The sequence below is a fragment of the Gossypium raimondii genome, chromosome 7, assembly GCF_025698545.1.
Source record: "Gossypium raimondii isolate GPD5lz chromosome 7, ASM2569854v1, whole genome shotgun sequence".
Lineage (NCBI taxonomy): Eukaryota > Viridiplantae > Streptophyta > Magnoliopsida > Malvales > Malvaceae > Gossypium > Gossypium raimondii.
The window spans coordinates 38,782,020-38,806,037 of NC_068571.1; the positions used below are offsets into that span (position 1 = coordinate 38,782,020).

General features: G+C 33.1%; 1 protein-coding gene across 2 annotated transcripts; it reads right to left on the minus strand.

Moving 5' to 3' along the window:
- Window positions 1-10,005: 10,005 nt before the first annotated feature.
- LOC105792464 (uncharacterized) lies at window positions 10,006-12,949 on the minus strand. Of its 2 annotated transcripts, XM_012621063.2 has the most exons (2): window positions 12,522-12,949; window positions 10,006-10,982 (listed from the first exon to the last, which is right to left on the minus strand). In XM_012621063.2, the coding sequence occupies exon 2, from the start codon at window positions 10,916-10,918 to the stop codon at window positions 10,085-10,087; it is 834 nt and encodes a 277-aa protein (XP_012476517.1). In that variant the 5' UTR covers window positions 10,919-10,982; window positions 12,522-12,949; the 3' UTR covers window positions 10,006-10,084. The 2 variants fall into 2 exon arrangements, with proteins under 2 accessions (XP_012476517.1, XP_012476509.1); XM_012621055.2 differs by having other exon boundaries at window positions 10,006-12,949.
- Window positions 12,950-24,018: the final 11,069 nt, after the last annotated feature.

The window sequence follows — 24,018 nt, forward strand, 5'->3', positions numbered from 1 at the left end:
GTACCCTTCAAGTCATTCTCATTTAACATTTAGGCTATTTTATCACTCTGGCAAGTTTTACACCTTTTTCAATTTAGTCCTTTTTAATTAATTAACTATCAAGACATTAAAATTTTCTAACAAAACCTTAATACTAACTTAATGACACTCTGTAAATATTTATAAAAATATTTACGACTCGGTTCATGAAATTGAGGTCTCAATACCTCATTTTCGGAACCACTTAACCTAATAAATTCTTTTAAAACACAAAGCACTAATTGAAAAATCTTTCTAAAATCACACTTAACTCATAAATAACAAATAATAAAATTTTCGAACTCACTCATCAAATTTAGTGGTCTCGAACCACTATTTCTAACACCACCGAAAATTGGGCTATTACAATTTCCCTTGGTATTCAAACACCATAGTGAGAGCGGTGAAATTCTAGATAATTGAGCCTATAGACAATAGCCATTGTATGCCTAATACCAAATCATAGCCTTTTAATGATCAAACTAGAAAATCAGTTTCAAAAATGTGCCCTTGTGCTTTCCATTTGACTGACTTACTTACTCCTTGTGTAGTTAAACTGCCTCCATTGGCAATCATAACCTTGAGTTGCTCCCCTAGTTTTACTGGTAGATGTAGCCTTTTGGTCAATTTATGGTCCACAAAATTGTGTGTGCTTCCCAAGTCAACTAGTATAATTACTTCTTGGTGGTTAATTGTTGCTGCCAATCGCATTGTGTTATATCCTTGGGACCCCTTGAGAGCATGTATGGATAGAATTGGTGTGGTGAAGTCATTTTCGGGTTCTGCTCCCTCCAACTGTTTAGGACAGTCCTAAAAAACTTTTGGAGATTGTGCCTTAAGGTCTTCTACTGATTGAGTAAAAGCTTCCACCAATAGTTGACATAATTGTGATTTAAGGCACTTGTGACCAGTGGTGTATTTAGAGGCACACCAAAAACAAGGGCCTTTCTTTCGACGTTCTTCCAATTCACCTTGTGAGAGGGATTTAATAAGGGCATTATACTATGTACTAGGTGGTTCAAGCTTTCTCATGTCAACAGAGGTTTGCACATGGTGGTATTCTTTAGAGCTAGGTAGGAAGGGTTTTAAGTAAATGGTACCGCCTAAGAAGTGAGGCTTCTTTTGAGGGTTAGCGATAATTTCCTCAACTTGTCTGGCAATTTGATAAGCTTCCACCAGTGTCTAAGGCTTAAATAATTGTAAGTATTTTCTAATGTCCTCTTTTAAGTTGCTAATAAAAATGCTAAGGGCATAACTTTTAGGTAGGCGTAAGTGGTCTAAGAGACTCATAAATATGTCATGGTAATGCTCTACTGTGCCTTGTTGTTTGTGAGTAACTAGTCTGCTCATAGGGTCCAAGAAGGTACCAGTTCCAAATCTGTCCTGCAGACCCTTTGCATAAGCATCCCAGGGAATATGCTGTAGCCCCCCTTGTCTCTGTGAGAAAAAAATGATGCCAGTCTAATGCTTTCCATTCCAAATGCAACATAACTGTCTGAACCTTAGAGTGATTAGGGACTGCTTTCGATTCAAAAAATTGTTCTAACTTGGACCACTACCCTCTAAAATCTCCCCCATCAAACTTTGGACACTCCATTTTGTAATCCCTCCCCATTGATTCGACTAAGTTGGTTCGAGATTGAAGAGCATAGTGTCTTACCTCTGTCACTGGAGAAACTAGAAGTGGTTCCCTAGTTGAGCTAGAAGGTTGCCCTCTTAGGAAACCTTTTCCCTTATCATGTTGGACCCTTGAAGCTGTTACTGGAGAAGACTGCCTTAGATATTGCTCCAAAATAGCTTGTAACTCTGAACGAAGCTCACTTTTTAGTTCCGTCTGCATGGAACGGATTTCTTCCTTTAAGTCTGTATGCATCTTTATGCATTTGGTTTCCAATTTAGTGTTCATTTGTGTCACGTCGAGCTGCAGTTGGTTCATCTCTTTTTGAAGGCGTGTGGTGACTCCCTCGGTGGCCATGAAAATTGACTGTCTCTGATACCTTTGATAAATAACACATAGAAGATAAGAAAATAAGGGAGAATGAGGAAGAAGAAGAGAACTTTTAGAGAAGAGAAGAAGATGAAAGATAGAGAAGCTATAATTTCATTTTGTTCATTCATCACCATTTTTTGAGCCTTTCTGCTGCTCAAAAAGAGACAAACAACGATACAAGATAACAAACCAAAAACAACTGTCAAAATGGTTATCAGCTACGCACCGTTTCACTAAACAAAACACATAGTTTTTTCTTTAATTAAACAAGCATTAACAGAATCATCCAAGTAACAAAATTGCAGTAAATTAAAAAGGTGGACGATTTGTTAAAGCATCATTCTGTCCCATATCAAAATGATTGAAATAATTATAACTTTCGTTTTGTAATATAATTATGTAAAAAGTAAGGATGGTAATTAAAAATATATTTACTTTCCTTTCCCTAGTTTTTCCCATTTGGGTAATTAAAAAATTGCCATTTTAAGGGAAAGTAAGGATACTCAACTCCTTTAGTTTTCCCTTACTTGAATAAAAAAATGGGTAAAGTTTAAAAATAGCCATTAAATTACTGACTTCATTCTATTTTGGCCACTTTAACTATTAATTTTTTTTATTTAATCTCTAAACTTTTTGAAATTAAATATCTTGGTCACCTTCCATTAGTTGCCATTATATTTTTTTATGGAAAGCTAGCATAGAATTTTTGAAACTTCCGCGTAATTTTCCTAATTTTCCACATGGGTAACTTTTTTTTTTTTTTACTTTTGACGATCTCCTCTTTCCTTGTTGTTCTTCTTTCTTGACCATTGGTTTTAGGATTTGGGTCTAGTTTTTTGTTTTGTTTTTTGCTAGCCTTAGTTACCCTCTCTAATGAACAAAATTTCTTCAAATATTCAATTTTTGTTTCAACATTTTGACTAATAAATATTCAATTTTTATCCTGTGTTTGTTTCAACATTTTGATAGGATAAATTTTGTTCCTTCGAGAAGGAAACTATGGTTGGCGAAAAACAACAACCCCAAGTCCCAAAATTAGAAGGTCAAGAAAGAACAACAACTAGAAAAGAAAAGACAGAAGAACAACCTAAAAAATTGATGTCTACGAAACTAACTAAAAATTTGACTAAGGCAAGTACACCTATCAATTATTAGTATAGCTACAGTGAGCACAAATATCGTTCACAGGAAGACTAAAAGTACTAGTATTTACTGTCTTTCTATTATTTAACCGATAAATTAAAGTGAGATTGATTAAAAACAAAAATTAACTAAATTAATTAACTAACGAACACGACAAAGAGCAAATCAGAAAAATAAACAATTAACCACCAAGAAGTGAAACAATGCCTAAGAAATAATTCACCTAGATTTCTTCTGTCACTATCAATCTAAATTACTCAACTTGTTCACTTAGTATCTTAATCCGTAGAAATCTCTAAATTATGCTAATATCTCTTTTGAGAGTAAGAACAACTGACTCTAGTTTGATTAATTGAAACTTCTTTCTAATTAAAACCCTTATTATAGTATTAACTCTATCTATGGATTCCCATATTAGATTTTATTCTAATTTGGTAGATTTATGTTGTCCTATTTCTAGGATTGCATGCAACTTCACTCAATTACGCTAGATCTACTCTTAAACAGGGTCTATTCCTTTTCTGATTTAAGGACATCAAACATGGATCGATAATCTAGAAATATTAAACCAAGAATTAAACACACATAATTGAGAACAAGATCTAAGTATTTATTGCGTAAAATAAAAGCCAAACGTCAGAATCCATCATAGGGTTCATCTCCTTAGGTATTTAGAAAATTGGTTCATGCTTGAAAATAAAAACATCCAAGACATAGTATAACCGAAAGAAATAAAGAAACTAATGATAATCTCCTCAGTAATCAATCCAAGACATAGTATAACTGAAAGAAATAAAGAAACTAATGATAATCTCCTCAGTAATCAAATGGGAATCTTTAATCTTGATGGAAATCTGCTTCAGAATCGACTTCAATGGTGTTTTTCGAGTTATTTTCTTCAATATTCTATGACAACCCTCTCCCATCTTCTTATTTTTGTCATATATACGTCTTAGAATGCTCAAAAAAAACCTAAAAACGTGATTTTCCGCTGTTCAGAGCGCAAATCCATGCAGTCAACATGACCTGCCACATGACCATGTGGCAGCCTATGTGGCTCCTGTAGCTTGCTCCGATTTTCGCTCGTTTTTCGCTCTCAAATGCTCTCCTAAGTATAAAAGCATTAATTTAAAGGATTAGGAGCATAAAATTCACAATTTACATTGAATAATCACCTAAAAACGCATTAAGAATGATGTCAAAATATGTTACTTTTAGCACTTATCAAACAACATAAGAAAAGAAGAAAAAAGAGTTGGTCAAAAGTAAAAAAAAATTACCTACATAGAAAATTGAGAAAATTACATGGAAATTTTAAAAATTCACATCACTTTCCGTAAAAAACTAACGACAACTAATGGAGAGTGACCAAAATATTTAATTTTTAAAAGTTTAATGACTAAATAAAAATTAATAGTTGAGTGATTAAAATGAAATGAAATTAATAGTTTAGTGTTGGGGATAAACCCATGTAAGCAACGAACAAGAAAAATAATGAAGAAATTGAAAAGATAGAACACAAACATTTTTCGTGAAAAAATCCTTCTGAAGAGATAAAAAAACCACAGGTAAAGATAATTTCATTAAATAGGCAAAAATGAAGAGTACAAAGATGAAGATAAAAAACTAAACCCCAAAACCCGAAAATAAGAACCCTCAAAACTTAAATACAAAATTCCCTGAAAGCTTGTAAAAGTTAATACTTAAATGTGTTAGGGGTTAATCTTTCTAGGGTAGAAAATGGTCCATTTATAAGCTAAATTTGTAGGTCAAATAATCTTAAAATAATCTACATTAATCAGAGTACGACTAGGACAAATAACCAGAATTTGATTGGAAGAAAAAAACTAAGAAAATTGCATGACACGTCGCCACATCCCCTATTGTGTCATCGCGACATCATTTCTGCTTCTCGCCTATTTCATCGTCACGTCGTCGTGACATCGCATGGCTTTCTGTCACAATGTCACTATCTATTTGTGTCTTAATTTGACCAAAATACGAGGCATACTTCATATTTGTTAACTACTTTTGTATTTTACCCTAAAAATATTTACTCAAACAAGAAAAAAATCTTCCTTTCCCTTCCTTTTCTTTTCTTTTCTTCCCTTCCTATTATCGCAATCCAAACATAGGGTTAAAGATTGTTAAATATGATGTATGGGTTTATGATAATAACATCTAGTAAGTTGTTTGATTACAAACTTAAGATAATTAATTCTCCGATTAATCATACATTAATGTTAATGACCAAATTGAAATAGTTTAAGTAATCAACATACGATATTGACATTAAAGACCTATAAGTATGAGTTTAGGGCTTATAATAATACCATCTAATAAATATTAATGTGTAAGTTATTTTCTAAAAAAAATTTTTATAAGTAATATTATTTTATATGAAAATTAACTTGAATCAAGTCTGATACTATTATATTCTTAATAAATCATTTAATTAATAATGTAATTATTTATTATTAAAATTTTAACTATAATAAATTTAGTTTTTAAATAATATTTTTAATATATTATTAAAAATACTTATAGTAATGTTTTAATAACAAATATATATTACAGTTTATAAATATTTAATATAAATGTTTTATGGTATAAAATATGATTATTTTTTAAAATCATTGATATTAACTTTATTTATCCCTTCCTATCTCTAACGTAGACCTGTCCATGGGCCAGGCAGCCCGGCCCGGCCCGACGGCCCGTCCGAAATATGGGAGGGTTCGGGTAAAAATATAGGCCCGAAATATGGGCTTAGGCAAAAAAACGAGGCCCGTTTAAAAAATGGTCTGGGCTCGGGCTCAACTTTTTTGGCCCGAATATAATAAATATATATTTTTATTTTTATTTTTAATTTTAAAATATTTTATAAATATTTTTATTTTTTATTTTTAAAATATATATTTTTTTGTGTTTATTAAAAATCGGGCCGGGCCGGGCCGGGCTTAGGCTTACTCTTTTTTTTCCGGGCCGGGCCTGGGCAAAATTTCAGGCCCATATTTCGGGCCGGGCCGGGCCCGGGCCTAAGAGTCGGGCCGAAAATTTTTTCCGGGCCCGGCATGGACAGCTCTACTCTAACGTATCTACTTCCACATGTTAATTTTGCAATTTTTTTTACTATTAGGTTCTGATTTTCCAGTTGGGTGGGCATGTTTATAATCAACTCTTTTAGGCCCTTTTACCCAAATAACCCAAAAAATATTATATTTACAAAAATAACCTAAGCTTAAAAACAATCACCAAAATAATCTAAAATAAACAATACCCACTCTTTTTTTGCACCAATAATTGCCTAATCATTGTGTCAGACTTAAAAAAATTATTTTTTGGGTTTGGCACAGCAATGGCGGAACCCATGTATTTTTTTAAAATTGTATAATCTTGATATCGGATATCTGAAAAAAAAAAAAATTTGGGTCTGGCTGTCAATGGCGGCACCCAGATACAAGACACAAAAAAATTTATTTTTTTTGTAGAATCAAATATAAAATATGAAAAAATTTAAAAATTTTTGGGTGCTCAATCAATAATAGGCACCAGTCTGAGTACAAAATTTTTTTTTTTTCGTGTCGAATCGGATGTAAAATACGAAAAAATAATTTTTTCGTATTTTTACATCCGATTCGACATCTAAAAAAAAATAAAAAATTTTTTATCTGTAATCGGTGCCGCTATTGAATAATAAAGACCCAAAATTTTTTTTTTCGTATTTTATATCTGATTCGACAAAAAAAAATGTGTATGTGTAATGGGTGCGACCATTGACAAAGCCAAGACCAAATTTTTTTATTTTTTCGATTTTATATCTGATTTTGACACGAAAAACATAAAAAAAATTTTGTATCAGATATCGGTGCCGCCATTGATGTGCCAAAGACCCAAAATTTTTTTTAATTTTTTCGTATTTTATATCTCGATTCTAACACGAAAAAATAAAAAATTTGTATTGTAATTGGTGCCGCCATTGATAGGCCAGACCCAAAACTTTTTTTTATTTTTTCGTATTTTATATCCGATTCGACATGAAAAAAATAAAAAAATTTATCTTATGTCTTGGGTGCCGCCATTGACAAAGCCAAGACCCCAAAAAAATTTTTAAATTTTTTCAGATTTTATATCTCGATTCGATCTGAAAAAATTAAAAAAAATTTTGTCTTGTGTCTTGGGTGCCGCCATTGACAGCCAAAGACCCAAAATTTTTTTTCTTTTTCAGATATCCAGATATCAAGATTATACAATTTTAAAAAAAATACATGGGTTTCGGCAATTGATAGGCCAAAACCCAAAAAAACAATCATTGGTGCAAAAAAAGAGTGGGTACTGTTCATTTTAGGGTATTTTGGTGATTGTTTTTAAAATTGAGTTATTTTTGTAAATATAATATTTTTTGGGTTATTTGAGTAAAAGGGCCACTCTTTTATCATACTCATGATCTAAACTCTATTTCAAACAACATAAATCAATTGATGGTAAAATTCTAATCGCCTGATGGTTGGATTTTAAATCAAGCTATTCTGAGTAGAGCAGATATTTTATTTGAAAAGTGGAGGTGAGGGTGAGGTTGGGTGAATTTTTTTCGTTTGGATAGTAAATATGGACCGGTTATGATAATTGTTTACCCCGCTCCGCTCTACTATATAAAATTACTATTTTATCTTTGTATATATAAACTATTAAAATTGTAAAAAATAATAAGTAATATAACAAAATCATATATTTTATATTTAAATAGTTTTTTTGAAGAATTATGTTTAAATATTCATTTGACTTTAAAAAAATTAAAGATAAATAGCAAAAATTAAATTAAAGCAGATCGGGATGGGAGGGAGGTAGTGCAGGGCGGGGCGGGAATGAATGCATCCAACATCCGTAAAGGTATTAACAATTTTCAAATTTATAAATCCACAATAAAACAGAATGAGTATTCACCGCGCTCCATTGACATCCCTCCATCAACTACTAATGTCAACTAAATTTGAATCTTGTGTGAATCATTAGAATAGTGAACAAGTTTGAGAGCATAATATTACTTTTAACCCATAGAAACTCCATCAGGCTTCAGGATTTTTGAGCTTTTAAGTGCTTCATAAAATTAACTTACAACTCAACATTTACATAAATTATTAGTATATTTAGTCCTTTTGCCTATTCCTAGAATGCCTGAATGGCAATGATGGCATCCATTTGCGGGCACTGCAACATCATCTTTGGTTTTTACTTAGAAGTAAAGAGAACCATAGACAAAGTCAGAGAAAAGAAAAGAAAGAAACATTGTATTGTCAAAATCTTTACAATGATGGCATTTACTTTCAGTTAAAAGCAAATTGAATGAGATAGAAGGGGAAAGAAAAAGAAAACAAGAACATTGAGCAGATGGATATAATGCGAAGTGCACGGGTGAGACGTGAAACTGTTTGGTTAAAGAGTCACGATCACGATGTTGCTTCTGCAAATTGCAATGGCTTTCTAAAGTTTTCTTTGAGTTTGGAAATGTTGTGTTTGGTTGCCCCTAAAACTGTCCTGGAAAATTGTATACAATGAAACTGGTCAAACTAGAGACGATTTTATTATTATTATTATTATTATTATTATTTTAATTTTGCTTTCATTACTAATTAATTTGATATTGTCAACTTGAATGAACTTGTTGGACCCAGTGTTGGAGATGTAACAGACCAGCACCAAAACTCATTTCCTGTTTTTATCCATTCAAGAGTGTTGAAGCTCTCACGGATTGCTCAAAATAAAAGCAAGTCACAAGAAAAATGCAAGAGGGATTATGACCCGTGGTCCAAATTTTGAAAAAAAACTCCAAACTTAGCTCAGTTGTATCATACGAACATGTCATAAATTTAAAGTCTGTACCTTTTTCTAAGTGATTCTTCACCCTAACAAGAAAAGATTATGGTGGAAAATCATTTTTTATTTCTTTCTGCATGCTAATATAACCAAAAACTCAAACCCCACCCTCCGTGGAAGGGGCAAAATTTCAAGTTCATTGCCTTCTGGATGTTAAAATAAGATAGAATTTTCAAAGAAAACTTTGGGAATGCTTACATTATTTCCTTGACTTTAATGAAATCCAAGATCTATACATAAAATATTCCTAACAAATCCCAAATGGAGCATCACTCTTGGGTTTCAAGAGAAAAAATAATAATAAATTCCCTGCTAAAAAAATACTAACAAAGGCACATATATCAAAGAATCACATACTTCTGCCATTTTGTGTTATGATGGATGTTTGAAAATTTCCCCCTCCAACATTACATAATGCAATATTGGAAACATTGATCAATGGTGTTGGCCACCTCAATTTAAGTTTGTCTGCTTTACACGTCACTCATCTCTTGAGAGTTATATATTGTATTTGGTGTTTTTTTCCCTAATTCTGAGTTAATGTTTGTACTAGGTCTCCCCAACAATACCAGAAACATCAACTCAACTGTCATAAAAATTTAGAATTCTATTTAAGATGCCAGCAGATTACAAATCTGTGTCATAAACGGATTTTCTTAGTTGTCCTCATTAAAATTTCACATGTAAAAAGAAAGGAGGTGGAGCCATTCTGACGCTCTTTTAATTGAATCATGTTTATTATCATTGGTCCGACGAAGCAACTCGAGATTTTCAACTTGTGGACCAAATATTAAACTGTAGAGGGCCGAGGGAACCATTGTCATTGCTGAAGACTGGCTAATGCCAAGTCCAACCATGCTTAAAGCTCGTTCAAACTTTATTTAATGCTTGATGGAATAAAACCATGTTTATCTTCATATTTGTTTGCTATTAGATTGATTGTATAAATCGATTAAACTATGCTTACTACATGCCTAGAATAACACTTAAAGCTAAGTTCTGATTTTTCAAAAAGAAGAAAAAAATCAAACAAAAACATGGAACAAAGTGTGCTTCTTTTTATGTGTTCTTACAGGCATAAATCAACAATGAGAATCCATGTCTATCTTGATCTTTCTGCAACAACTTCTCCTCCAACCAAAGTCGGCTATCGAATCCACTTCTTGTCCTAAACATGAAAATTGCAGAACCCGTGACAGGTTTGAAGAACCAATCATGAACATCCCACATCAGATCAACTGATAACCCATCAACAAATATGGTCTGGTTTCCTCTAAAATTCCATTGCAACCTCTTCACACGAATCACTGTCTTCTTATCGATGTAAACTGATAAAACAGGGTGCTTTAGGCCTTCATTTTCCCCACCAAATCTTATCAAAACATCATGAACAATGCCCGTATCAGAGAATTGAGCCTTGGTGGAGTAGAGGGTATTGCCTGAACAATGTTCTTGTCGGGAAATGAGGGAGACTTTAGCAACTGGGGTCTTCTTTTTGAACTTTCTGGTGACGGTTTCTTCATCAATGTCGCCTAAAACAAGGCTTATCTCTGAGTCAACCATGACTAACACATAGAACCCGTTAACCGGTTCGGGTCCTGCATCATATTTAGCGGAGGAAAGATCCCAAATGACTTCAATCTTTGAATGGTTAGCTTCGATCACTTTGTTACCTTTCTTCTTCCTGAAAAACCTCAAATTGGTGTTGAGTTTAAAGCAGGTTGACGGGTCATCTTCATCGTCGTCACCAAAGTTTAAGATAAGGCCCTGACCGGTTTGGTTCTTGCACCATGTGACCCGAACCAATAGTGGCTTCTTAGTAGAAAGAATGACTTTGTAAATAGCAGAGACTTGGTTCTGGAGTGAAGGCACTAGTAATGTAGGGGAGATCATACAAGCATCATTGCTTGAATGGCTTGAAGAACATGAAGAATGAGAAACGTTTACTGCGTTTTCACTGAAACAAGAAACAATGTCTCTCATTGTAGCATAATGAACAAGAAATGTTAAAGATGATGATATATTGAAAACTGGGAACAAAATGGTTTTTTTTTGGGGGGGATTTGAAGGGAGAGGAGATGTGAAGGTTAGAAGAGATGGGTATTTTCCCTGTTGGGTGATTGCTGTAAAGAAGCAAATTTATGTGTAGGAAATAAACAGACAAGTCCATATGTGTATTAAATATGAATATTATATAATGAGAAGAATGCCATCTTATCCCTATCCCTTTCCAATATACAATTAACAGTTAAAAACCATAGAGAAAGATGCAGGAAAAACTTATGCTTTTAATTCCCCAACCTTTGTGATAATCAAGTCAATCCTTTCATAATATCAAATTTCAAAACTAAAATTTTTAAATTAATTATCCTTAATTTAAACTCGTATAAATACAAAAAATAAATAATTTTAATATCATGATTCGAAATTATATAAATGTAACTTTTTTATTTTATTTCTCATGTTTCTATTATAAGAAAAAATAAATCCAAACAAAATTTTAGTATTTTAAAATTATATAAACACCATCAACCAAATAATAATTCATCTTACCATAAAAAGATAGCATCATAATCTCAAGTGGAGTACTTCGTGGCATGAAGTACAAGGAAAGAAACAAAAGTATATTTGCATTAATTTCATGGCATAGAGAGTTGACCTATAAATGCTTCAATTAATTATTTATATATTAGAAACAACCAGACATAATGGATGCATATCAATACAAGCATCTAAGTAAATAAAACCAAATAAAAAGATGCAAATGTGATATGAGATTTATCAGCTTTCTAACAAAATGGGTAATTAGGCTAAAATGAGCTCACATGCATATACGTCAAGGAAATGCTAAAATGTGAACCTATTCTCTCAAGTAACCAAGACTTAGCAAGCAGTTAAGGAAAAATACATTGATAAAATCTGTAAAGAATCAAATGTTGAACCTGCCAAGTTGGCAACAATTTTTTTTTCCTTTCTTTTTAATGATAATATTATTAAATGATAGCAATAGCATCACAATTATAAAATATAATTTGTAAAACCATTAGAAGTTTATAGGATTTTAAAATCCTGATGTATACAACTTAATTTTTCCTCACAAAACACACCAAGTTATGAAGTTTTGCTATTGAAATATTGTAAATTCTAGTAAAGTCAAAATTGAATAAAACACTCCAAAAGATTTGATTAGCCATTATCTACACCGTCAATAAATGCAAAAATAACTAATATTTGAACTGGTTGTCATTTTAACTACTAATTAATATATATGAATTTAAAACCTCAAATCTAGCAAACTAGATAGTCGATCAGATCCTCACTAAAGTTGTTTAGTACATGAATCAATTCAATAGTCGATTGGAACTAGTAACTAATCAAACAATTACCAGTGATTTAAGTGAAATATTCTAACACAATGAAAATAAAAATAAATAAATAAACACATAATGAATCAATGTTTTGGGCTATGTTGTTGCAATATATATAGTTGTGATACCAATGGAAACACAATGTGCGACGACAACAGCGATGATTGAAGGCTGAATGTTGGAGCGGAGAAGTTGACAGAGGAAGCGGGAGACAAACAAGCAGCGACGCTAGAGGTCTCTGAGCGGGGTGGGGTGTCGTCTTTATGAATAAGTGAATGGGTGGGTGGGGGAACTGAGGTTGCAAAATTTGCAAAAGGTAGAGAAGTGAAAAGCAGTAGTGGCGACTGGTGAAGAAGCAAGAAGCGAAAACCAGTAGAAGGCAGGGAAGCAGTAGTGGGGACAATGGCGAAGAAACAAGAAGCAATAAGCAAAAAGCAGCAAAAGGCAGAGAAGTAACAGGGGCGATAGTGGCGAAAAACCAAGAAGTAAGAAAAATTTTAGGGATTAAGGATTAAGGAAGGGGAAATAGGGATTGGAAAGGAAATGGGGAATATGCGAGATTAGGTCTATTGGAAACTAAGGATAAAAATTTTAGGTTAATAAAATCAGGTCGGGCTGGGCCTGGGTAGAAAAATCCTTACCCAAAGCCCGACCTATTTTTTAAATGGGCCTCATTCTTAAACCCAAGCCCATTGTTTGGGCTTATATTTTTTCCCAAGCCCTTTCATATTTTGGGAGGGCCTTCGGATTGGATCAGGTGGCCCGGCTCATGGACAAGTCTAGTTCAATGGTAAAGATTTAGCTTACCCTTAGGTCCCATGTTCGAATCCTATTGTGCCAAAAATCAATTACATTTTTGCTCTATTCATCTTGTGCCACCCAAGCCATTAGAATGTTGGTCAAATTTAAACTCTTAGTAGCCTGATAGGATAACAACTGATCAGATATGATAAGATTTGATTAACTAAATAAATTTTTTATTTTTAAAAAAATCTTGAGAATTATCCCTAAAATCTCTCCCTTGTTGCCGTCCTCTCCCCTACATTCTTTACTTTGTTTTTTTTTCTCACATTCGTTTTTCTTTTGGTTGTTGTAACTTCTCTATCATTTCCTCCTTCTTCCTCCTCCCTTTTGATTTCTTTTTTTTAAGCCATTATTTTTCATCTTTTGCACCCCCATTTTTAACATTTACCACTAAACCACCACCGCACCAACCGTACGTCCCAACGTTGCACAGCAGCAGCAACCATTGCATCTTGTTGCACGCAATCGATAGCCATAACATCTTGTCACATGCAACCAACAGTCATCACAATCTGTCGCTCCCTATGTGCCACCAGCCAACAGCAATAGCAGCACTTCTCAACATCCCTTTGGCGACCTGTGGTTGATTCCCTCAACATTCGTCAACCCTTATTTGCCACCCCTAGCCCATCCTCTACATAATCAAGTGTGGGTCATTTTTTTGTGTGTTTAGAGGTATTTAGTTAATATAATTGATTAATACAACATGTTATTTGTTGGTTTTGGGGATATGACTGGCCTAGTGATGTTAAGGGAGTGTTGAGCCGAGTAAGTATTAAAAAGACATGGTTGTATGTTAAAAGTCCTAATGTTTGTTAATTGGATATGTATGTGTGGATTGATTGTATGTATGATATAGGTTGATTGAATGTACAGTATGACATGCTTTGAATGTTGAATATGCAAACCGACATTGATTTATGAATTGCATGTTAAACATGTTGTTGATTTTTGTATCTACCTTATGCATAATATGATAATACTCGCTCATAATATGATATACATTCATTTTCGAGTCTCATACAAGATTACGAAAGCTCTTTAAATGACTCGAGGTCAAATAATGACCAATTTGTAAATTTTGCAAAACTACCAAGTTAACGTTGAAACTTCGGGGGTTCCTTGTCGCTACACAACTCACTGACTTAATCTCGTTGTGACATCGACATTAAGGACCCGATGTCGCGACGTGACCATTTGTTTTGAAATGGTCCAAATGGTACCTAATCAAATCACTCAAATAATTTAACATTTATTCTAATTCAACCAATTTAGCATTCTAACATTTTCATATGCTAAAGTTTATCCATTTTCATCAATTATAACTATACATTACACAAATCATTATTTCACATTCAAACATATGACAATTTTAACCATTTCAACCTCTTTATGCCATGAACATATATACATATATGCAATTAACAAGTTATGAATTGAATCAAACCACAATGCCAATTTGGAATTCATAATAACCATTTTGATATAAAGTCGACTCGTAATAAAGTCGTGCATATATATATGAATGTGTTGACCCCGGGTCAATCAAAGCAGTAACATCAGTATCAAAGATAGAAAATGTACCAGTGATAACATTTGGCGCTAACGCTTCCCCTTATGTACGGATTGCGTAAGCTCTAGTCGGTGCTCATGCCTCGGATCTCATTGTAAAGTCATTTGTCCCACTACGGCTATTTCTCACATTTCCAGTGTTTCGTGGCGGTTTAACTTTCACAGCAGTGTTGCTCGGTCGAACAGTCTCAGCTTTTTCTTTTTCAGTCCTCTCCAGGCAATCTCTGATAAAATGTTCATACGAACCACATTTAAAACATGCCCCGTCTTTTATTTTGCAATCACTGAAGTGTCGATGTCCACATTGTTGACATTCAGGCTTGTTACTCTTAACACTACATGCGCTCACTACAAACGTAGCCTGAGGTTTTGAACTTGCATGTTGTTTTCCTCGATCTCTACAAGAGTAACCCACTGAAGCTGTTGAACGACTGTGGTATTCTTTTGACTTCTTTGACGGTGATTGATATGATTTTCCCACTAATCTCTTACCTGAATCACGAGCTTCATAATCAACTTTTCTTTTAGCTTTACTTAATTCTTCAGCTTTATGCGCTCGGTCAACTAGAACAACAAATTCTTTCAATTCTAGAATCCTGACTAACAGCTTGATATCTCGTTCAATCCATCTTCAAATTGTTTACACATAGCAACCTCTATCGGTATGCATTCTCGGGCATACTTGCTCAATCGAACAAATTCCCTCTCGTACTCAGATTCTGTCATCTGGCCCTGTTTTAACTCGAGAAACTCTTTACGTTTCTTGTCAAAAAACCTCTGACTCACGTATTTCTTTCAAAATTTTGTCTGAAAAACTCCCAATCAATTCGATCTCTCGGCACAACCGAAACCAGAGTATTCCACTACTGATAGGCTGAGTCTTTCAATAAGGAAAAAGCACATTTCACGCACTCTGACGATGTACAAGATAACTCATCGAAAACCCTAATTGTATTTTCTAACCAAAACTCGGCTCTCTCCGGATCATCTTTAGGTGTAGCTCTAAACTCTTCAGCCCCATATTTACAGATTTTATCGACCAGAGGCTTATTCAATCGTACTAGTTCCAAACCTTAAAAAACTACGGGGGGCCGATTGGGGAACAGGTGGGGGTGGAGGTCATTGAGCCATCGGGTTCATTCGTACAAACTCGTTAAACCATTCATTCATCATTTGGAAGAAGGCTTCCATAGCATCTCCTCCCTGGCCCTCAGATACGGGCCTGCTACAACTCGACGCTGTTCCGTGAATGGAGGCTTGCGCGTTACTTTTGGCCTCATCAGAATTAACTCAGTTGGATGACATTATCTATATAAAAGCATAATTCAAATCGAGTAAGGAGTTATCACACTATCACATGTTATATAATGGCATGTATTTCTAGACTCGTATATGCTCTGGTTACGAAGCATTACCGTAAAAACATAACATAAAAATATTCATTTCCAAACATTACAATAATCATAACATAATCCATTCACATACATGCATATCGTCCCTTAATCGAGCCCTTGAGGCCTTAGAAATACTTTAGAAATGATTTGAGACTAAATCAGAATCATTTGAAACATTTAAGAATAAGTTAAAAAAATAAACTCTAGGGGTCACACGGTGTGTGGCTAAGCCGTGTAACAATCAAAATAGGGGCACACTATCGTGTCCTAGCCTATGTCCGTTCCTGTGTAACTTTCTGACTTGGGTCACACAGCCAAGCCACACGCCCGTGTGTCAGGCCGTGTAACACTTGAAATGGTCTCACACGATCGTGTGCCGGGTTGTGTGCTAGGTCGTGTAACTGTTTGACTTGCAACCATTAAAACCTATAAGGGACACATAATCGTGGCACATGGCCATGTGTCACACACGGCTGAGACACACGCCCGTGTCTTAAGCCGCGTGGACAAGAAATAGGCCAAAATCAAGTCATTTCTTTCACCCAATTCAAACATGTACCTAGATACAATTTGCATATATGACCAAAGCATTAAGACATACCCAAACATACATAAAATGACCAATTCACTAAACCATTAATCCATACAACCAATATGTCAATATGGCACCTTAACCATAAACCATTTAACACATCTAAGCTTATGCATATTTGGCCATACATCAACCATACACAACTAATTTCCATACCAAAACATACCATAATTAAGCATATACCATGACCATAAAATCTTACCATTTGGACCATTACTCACATGTATGATAATCACATAAATGACACAAACGAACCATTTCTAAATGGTAGCAAGCAACCAACTTATATATACATACCAAATCCAATATTTAGCACTCAAGTCAAACTTTAAACATAAGTTCCCTATACATGTCATTATAACCTTGACCAAAATATCAAAATCCACCGATATAATCGTTGGATAGTGTGATCGGTCTCTGACGAGCTTCCAAACCAATCGAGCTTCTGGTAATCTATAAACATAGAAAAGAAAACTACGTAAGCATAATGCTTAGTAATTTTGTATATCATGAACATAACTTACCATTTCAATGCATAACTTTAAAATTAAATATGATACAGTCCAACCAATAGGTTGGCACAACCTAAGCATCATCAACAACAATTGTTAGTGCTTTAACAAATAATTCAATAGAATTATCACATGGTAAAGTAAATTCACATGAACATAATGCCATTGGATTCATACTTTCCATAAACTTAAATATACATACATAGATCATTTCATACATTTCCATAGGTTTATAACATAGCCATTGGAACACTTACCGTCCCTTCCCTTTTTATGCCCGTTGAACAACTTAGAATAATATCGGATACGCAGGAAAGCTCACACAAAGTGTGCTAAACACATGGTCAAAACCATTCATTTCCTTTTCCTTTACATCATTGCTCACTCGAGCCATATAATGGGTCTGCTCACACAAGCTGATGGTCGAAATGAAAGCTACACGATGCCGCTCATATAAGCTGACGAGTATTCGCAACAAATGCTGGAACTCAACCATCGATAGGACATTCAGGACTAGCACCCAAAACATGGTAACCCTAATGACATGACATTTGTATCATATATATTCTTAAGGTTCAAACGGGGCTCGATAATTGTCAAAACGTTGTTGGATTTCCATAATTTCATAACATGATAAGTAGCACAATAGTATATATATCAAGATAACATTAAAACTTTATTTAAATCATTATTTAAACATACGAATTTACCTCAATCACAAAGACGCAATAACGAGATTACTAATCCGAGGCTTTAGCTTTTCCTCGATCTAGATCCGTACGAGGTTTATCTTGATATAAATAAAAAATTCAATTCATTTAATAATCTTACTATTCAATTTAGTCAAAAATTCATACTTTTGCAAATTTACACTTTTCCCCTAATGTTTTAACATTTTTACAATTTAGTATTTAAGCTAGCAAATTTACATTTGTGCAATTTCATCCACATTTCATGCTAGCCAAAATACTTAGGGACTTATACAACCTCAAACAAATCAACATTTCACAAATTTATCTTGGTATTTTACTACTTTTACAAATAAGTCCCTAAATTATAATTTCATCAAAATCACTTTACAAAAGTTGTTTATTTAACAATAGGGAGTCATAATATTTTATCAAACTTCAAAAATCATACAAAAATATTCATGGAAAAACCCTAAACATTTAATATTTTTGTAAATTAGTCTATGAGCTAGTTAGATTAATCTACAACGACTTCAAAAACATAAAAATCATTAAAAAAGGGACAAAAACCACTTACATGCAAGCTAAGAGAGTTGGTCGAACCTAGCAAGCTTCTATGGAATTTTTTTCTCTTAATATTCAGTGGAAGAAGACAACACAAAAGATGATATCTTTTGTTTTCTTCATTTTACTTGACACATTTATTAAATTACATATCTAACCTTGTTAATTTACCTTAAATTCACTTAATTTTATGTCCATGAATGTCCACTTATAGTAATAATGGTCTAATTACCATATAAATTCCTTTACCATTTAATTTCATAGCTAATAGGTACATTTAACTAATAGAACTCTACTTTTGTACCTTTTACAATTTAGTTCTTTTTACTAAATTAAGTATGCAAACATTACAATTTCTTAAACAAATTTTTATACAACCCTACTATTACACCGTAGACATTAAAATAACAATAAAATGAAAATTTACTCATTAGATTTATTGTTCCGAAACCACTATTTTAATTTTACTAAAAACGAGCTGTTACACGAGCCATGGTGACCACTGCAATCAATCACTTCCATTAGCTATTTTGATATTCAGTAAACAATAATTTTAGGTCACACTACAAGGTTTCTTATGTGGCGACATTTACAACCCTTTTTGCTTTCTAGAAGTCTTCTTTTGTAGGGTCTCAGGTCACTTTATTTTGCCGATTATCATTTGGCTCAACTCATTAGCAACTCTCAACAACCAACCTTTTATTTGTGTGGGTCACACTACAAGGTTTATTTGGTCCCTTAAGTACTCAACATTGGTAGGAACTACATCATTAGGAATCTTCCCCTCAAAACAGTTGACCCAAATGAGGTTGAACCTTAGCAGCTAAGCAATGAAGAAACATTTACCCTGTTTATAATAGTTGAACTAACCCAAAACAATTTTATTCTTTAGATTGGTCCTTTTGATCAACTTTTAAGTACTAGCTTCCTTCCATGTTGTCGGAAAGAGAGAGATACTCAAATGATCTTCTACGTAAATATATCCACTTGTGAATATGGGTACGTCGACACATTTATGTTGTTGAAAATAGTAGTCCTTACTGATATTGCTCGTGGGAGAACTGGATGAAATTGAGGTTAACTGCTTAGCTCCTTTTCCCTTATGCAACAATCCAAAATGAAAGTCACTAATAGAAACCAAGAACCTCTAGCCAACTACCTTGATGCTACACCAAAGGAAGTGAAAACCCTCATGAAGCATGGATGCAAGAGTAGATGAAAGCTTAATAAGAAAATGTACAGGGGCAAAAATATGCCCTTTCCATTTTCTACAACATCAACTAACTGATTTTTTTTTTTTTTTTTTTGCTTCTGATGAAGAACTTATAGTGGTAATTGGGATCATCAGTCCCTTCAACTAAAGGACTCATTGCATATTATCCTCCATGACGGTACAAAAAACCTGGTTACTAATGGTGAGACTATCATCCCCTTGATTTCTTCTTTCCTCTTACTGGACTTTATTAATGGATCTGCCACTGATGCAAAACAAACATGAAAGAAAAGTGACAAAATGATAAGACTCAAGTAATGACAAAAGAAAATAAAAAGGAATTTGATGAACTCGGAAAACAGAAGGAACAAGCTAAAGAGTAAGAACACTTGGGAAAATAGAAAGAGACTTAAGAAAGTTTGAAACAAAAGTTCCCCTAAAAAAATCCCCAAGACTTTTTTTTATAAAAGAATAAACATGTTGGTTAAAAGAAAGAAATGTTAAAAGAAACAAAAGATCCCCAAAAGCAGCATGATTGCTAGCTAATTAAACAACGCCGAATCAAAAGTTAGTAATCACGCCTATTAAAGACGATGTTTCAAAATTTTGAAATTACTGCGAAAGTAATTATTGAACCTTACCATCGATATACCAAAGGACATCAATCTCCACCTTCCCAAAGTCACACCCTACCACTCTAACATCATAGTCTTCTTAGAGAAGCTTACTTTATAAACTTTTCTTCGACTAGGGGACAATTTTTATACCCCTGGACCTAAGCACCTCCCATGCCATTACAGATGCATTTGTGGAAATAGCATTGGTGTGACGCTACCAAGGACAACTTTCACATTAGATCCAATCACATTAATGTTTTCAACTTCCTAAGCTCACCAACCTTGAAGATGATCCTATCTTGATCATACCCTAATATAAGTTTAAAATGGAGTCTACCAAGGAGGGATAAGGGCACCATTCTAAGCCCTCAATCTATAAATGCCCCCTTTTTCAGAAAGAGAGGGGACAAGTCATTAAACACATATCCATACTTTGCTCAAGTACAACCTCAACCCTTTCAAACTACTACTTCTAACAGCTCACTATATTGTATACGGTGTGGATTGCCCCATCCTAGCAGCTCCTCACATCTCTTACGATGTAAACTGTCATCTTTATATTATTCTACACTTTATATTACTTAATTGTTATAACAAATATATAGATAGATATTAAAAGATTAAAAACTTAATTAACAATAAAGTAGTGTGAGTAATTTAAATAGAGTGACGTTGGTTTTGTTACATTCTTAATAAAATAATATATCATACAACTTGAGTTTTTTCTTTCCCAAAATCATACAATTTGAGTTTACTTACTATGATTCATAAAACTATTTTAAGTCATAAAACTAAATTTGGAATCTTAATTTATGTAATTTTGGAAATATTTAAAAGAACATGTGATTACACCCACAATTAAGAGTTCCAAGTCAGGATTAAGAGCACTCCAAAGTAAATGAATAAAGAACTGCCTGTTTACATCTCCAAAAAGAATAAATAAATAAGTAAAGAGTAAAGTTGAAGCATTGTATACCTAAAAGAAAAAAAAACCCATGATTTGAATGCTTTAAGAAAAGCTTAAAAGGAAATACCAGAAATTAAAAATAGTAATAAAATAACACTATAACATGCATGTGGGTTTTATGTTATCATTAGGCTTTTAATCACATCTTATCCTTAAATAATAAGTTAGGAGACGTGTAAAGTGGATAAATAATAATATGAATAAAAATAATAAAGGGATTATAAATAAATACTAATGATTTTATTTAAATATAATTAAGTAATAATTAATTTAAATAAATGTTAAAACTTTAAAATCTAAACTCGAGATCTTAGACCTTAAACTCAAAATCCTAAGCCCGAGAGTTGTTAATATTTATTTATAATAATTACGATTAATGATTAATTATGTTTAAATAAAATTATTAGTATTTATTTACAAGTCCTTCATATTTTCTATTTAATTTAATGATGACGATATTATTATTTATTAAAATGGTGCATGAAACGTATACACCGATGATACATTAAATATTATTCCTATAAGTAATAAAATATTTATGTGTCGTAGGGTATTTATTTTATCCTCGCATTACCAAGTTATTTTGGATTCGGCTAAGTAAATGAAAAAAGAATATTGTTATGAAAATTATAAGAAAATATAGAGATGGGAGTCCAAATCAAATATAAGAGTGGGTTGAAGGATAATTTTTGTCCTTTGAATGAGAATTTGACTGATTGGAAATATAATATGAAACTAAGTAAATAATTTTGAAAGAGAGTTGCACGTTAGAAATTGTCTACCTAAACCAATTACTTTATTAATGACGAGTTCGAAACATCTGGAGCACATGCCTGGTAGAGCTTCGCTAGCTTCTTCCAAATCCATAGAAAGTCAACCCTAGAAAATATTTTATAAACCAACTTGGCTAGACTTAAGCCAGCTCATGGATCAATATATAATCCTTTTAGAGAATCAAGTTTCATGTTTTTTATTAGAGTTACTTTCTAAAGTAAATGATATGTGATATCAAAATTCTCCAATTTTACTACTGCTTTCTCCTTTCGAAAAGGCACTTGCTTGTTAGTATTTGTTGAGAATATAATAATAGTTTATACATGTAATGCTCCAAATCTCTCCCGCCTTGATAAAATAGACAAAATTAATAAAAGTCCATTAATAAAAAGTCTATTTACAACCCTAAAACCTTAAATACCCAATTTCCTAACCTAAAAACTAAACAAGAAACTCTAGCCACCTCTAAGACTTCACCAGTTGCCGTCGCTCCTTTCCACGTCAGCAGGCGTGTTGCCTGAGGTTTACCTTCATTTCACCGAAATTGCAAGGTGTGGTTTCCCATCGCCGTTAACTGCCCCAAACACCTGCAAAAAAGGGAAAAAGAAAACATAAACAAGATGCAAAGAAACAGAAGCAGGAAAACAGAGAGAAAGAAAAGCAAATGTATATTTTGTAATATATGTTTGGCTATAAAAGCCGAAAACGATTGTAAACAAAAAGAAAAAAAGAAATCAAATACAAAAAAATGAAGTTTAAAAAACGAGATAGTTTATTTAATTTGCTTTTTTATTTCGAAAAAATAAGAATAAACACAAAGTTAAAATTTTTACCTGTTAAGAGCCGTCGTCAAGAACCACCTTCGATTTGAGAAGCCTCGGAACCCCTTTGGAGTTCCGTTGAGGGCCTCGCAAGAGAGAAAAGAAATCAAAGGCTTTTTTCTCTTCTTCCTTTTTCTTTTTTTTCGCCGATCTCGACCTTTTTTGGGTGGTTTATCCCTAGATCTAACTTTAGGGTTTCGAAAGGATACTAAAAAGGGTCTTTTTTATTTTTCGACCACCGTAAACGATGGTCGCCGGCGCCAATGACCGATGGCCGCGGCGACGGGCGGCGGCCATGTGGCCAGAGCGAGAGAGGGGAAGTTTCAGAGAAAAAGAAGAAAAAAGATTTTTTTTTTTTTTTGAAAAACTAAAACCAAATGATTTTCTTGCAATTTTAATTCAATCATTTATTTATTAAAGTTAGCCCATTTATTTCTTCTTTTAATTTCTAGCATTTATAATTTGTGCTATTTATATTCTTTCCCATGAATTTCCCGATTTTTTATTTTGGTCTTTTATTTTAATTATTGATACTATTAATATTAATAAGTAATCATTGTTGTTAATTAATATTAATTTTGTTAAAATTCGCTCAAAGAATCAATATTTTATGAATGTAATTATATTATTATCATGCATTTTATATTATTTCACTATTAGTATTATATAATATTATTAATTGAATTTTTTATTTTTTATTTGTACTCATTATATTATTGTCATTTTATTTTATTGTTTATGTTATTTTGTTAATACCATAATTTTTCATCATCATACATTATAAATAATTGCTACATACACTCATCCATTTTTCGGCATAAGCGCATAAAAAATAATAATTAAGACCAAGCAATATTTTTTATTTTGAGGATTTGAGAAACTGTGCCCCAACTTACCGGGTATGATTTTCTCCTTGAATCGAAATAATCGAACGCCGCTTCTTTTTTTTAAAATAATTAAAAATATAAAATAATTAAATGGTGAGCATTTTTATTTTCGAGAATTCGGGATTTTTTTGTGCCCCAACTTATGGACATGATTTTTAGTCTTGATCGACCCAAAATGAGAACGTTTACTCATTAAAAAATTTAATTTAGATCGGGATT

Excerpts from the sequence above, each read along its gene's own strand:
- LOC105792464 (XM_012621055.2), bottom strand. The coding sequence starts at position 11,008 with ATGAGAGACATTGTTTCTTGTTTCAGTGAAAACGCAGTAAACGTTTCT.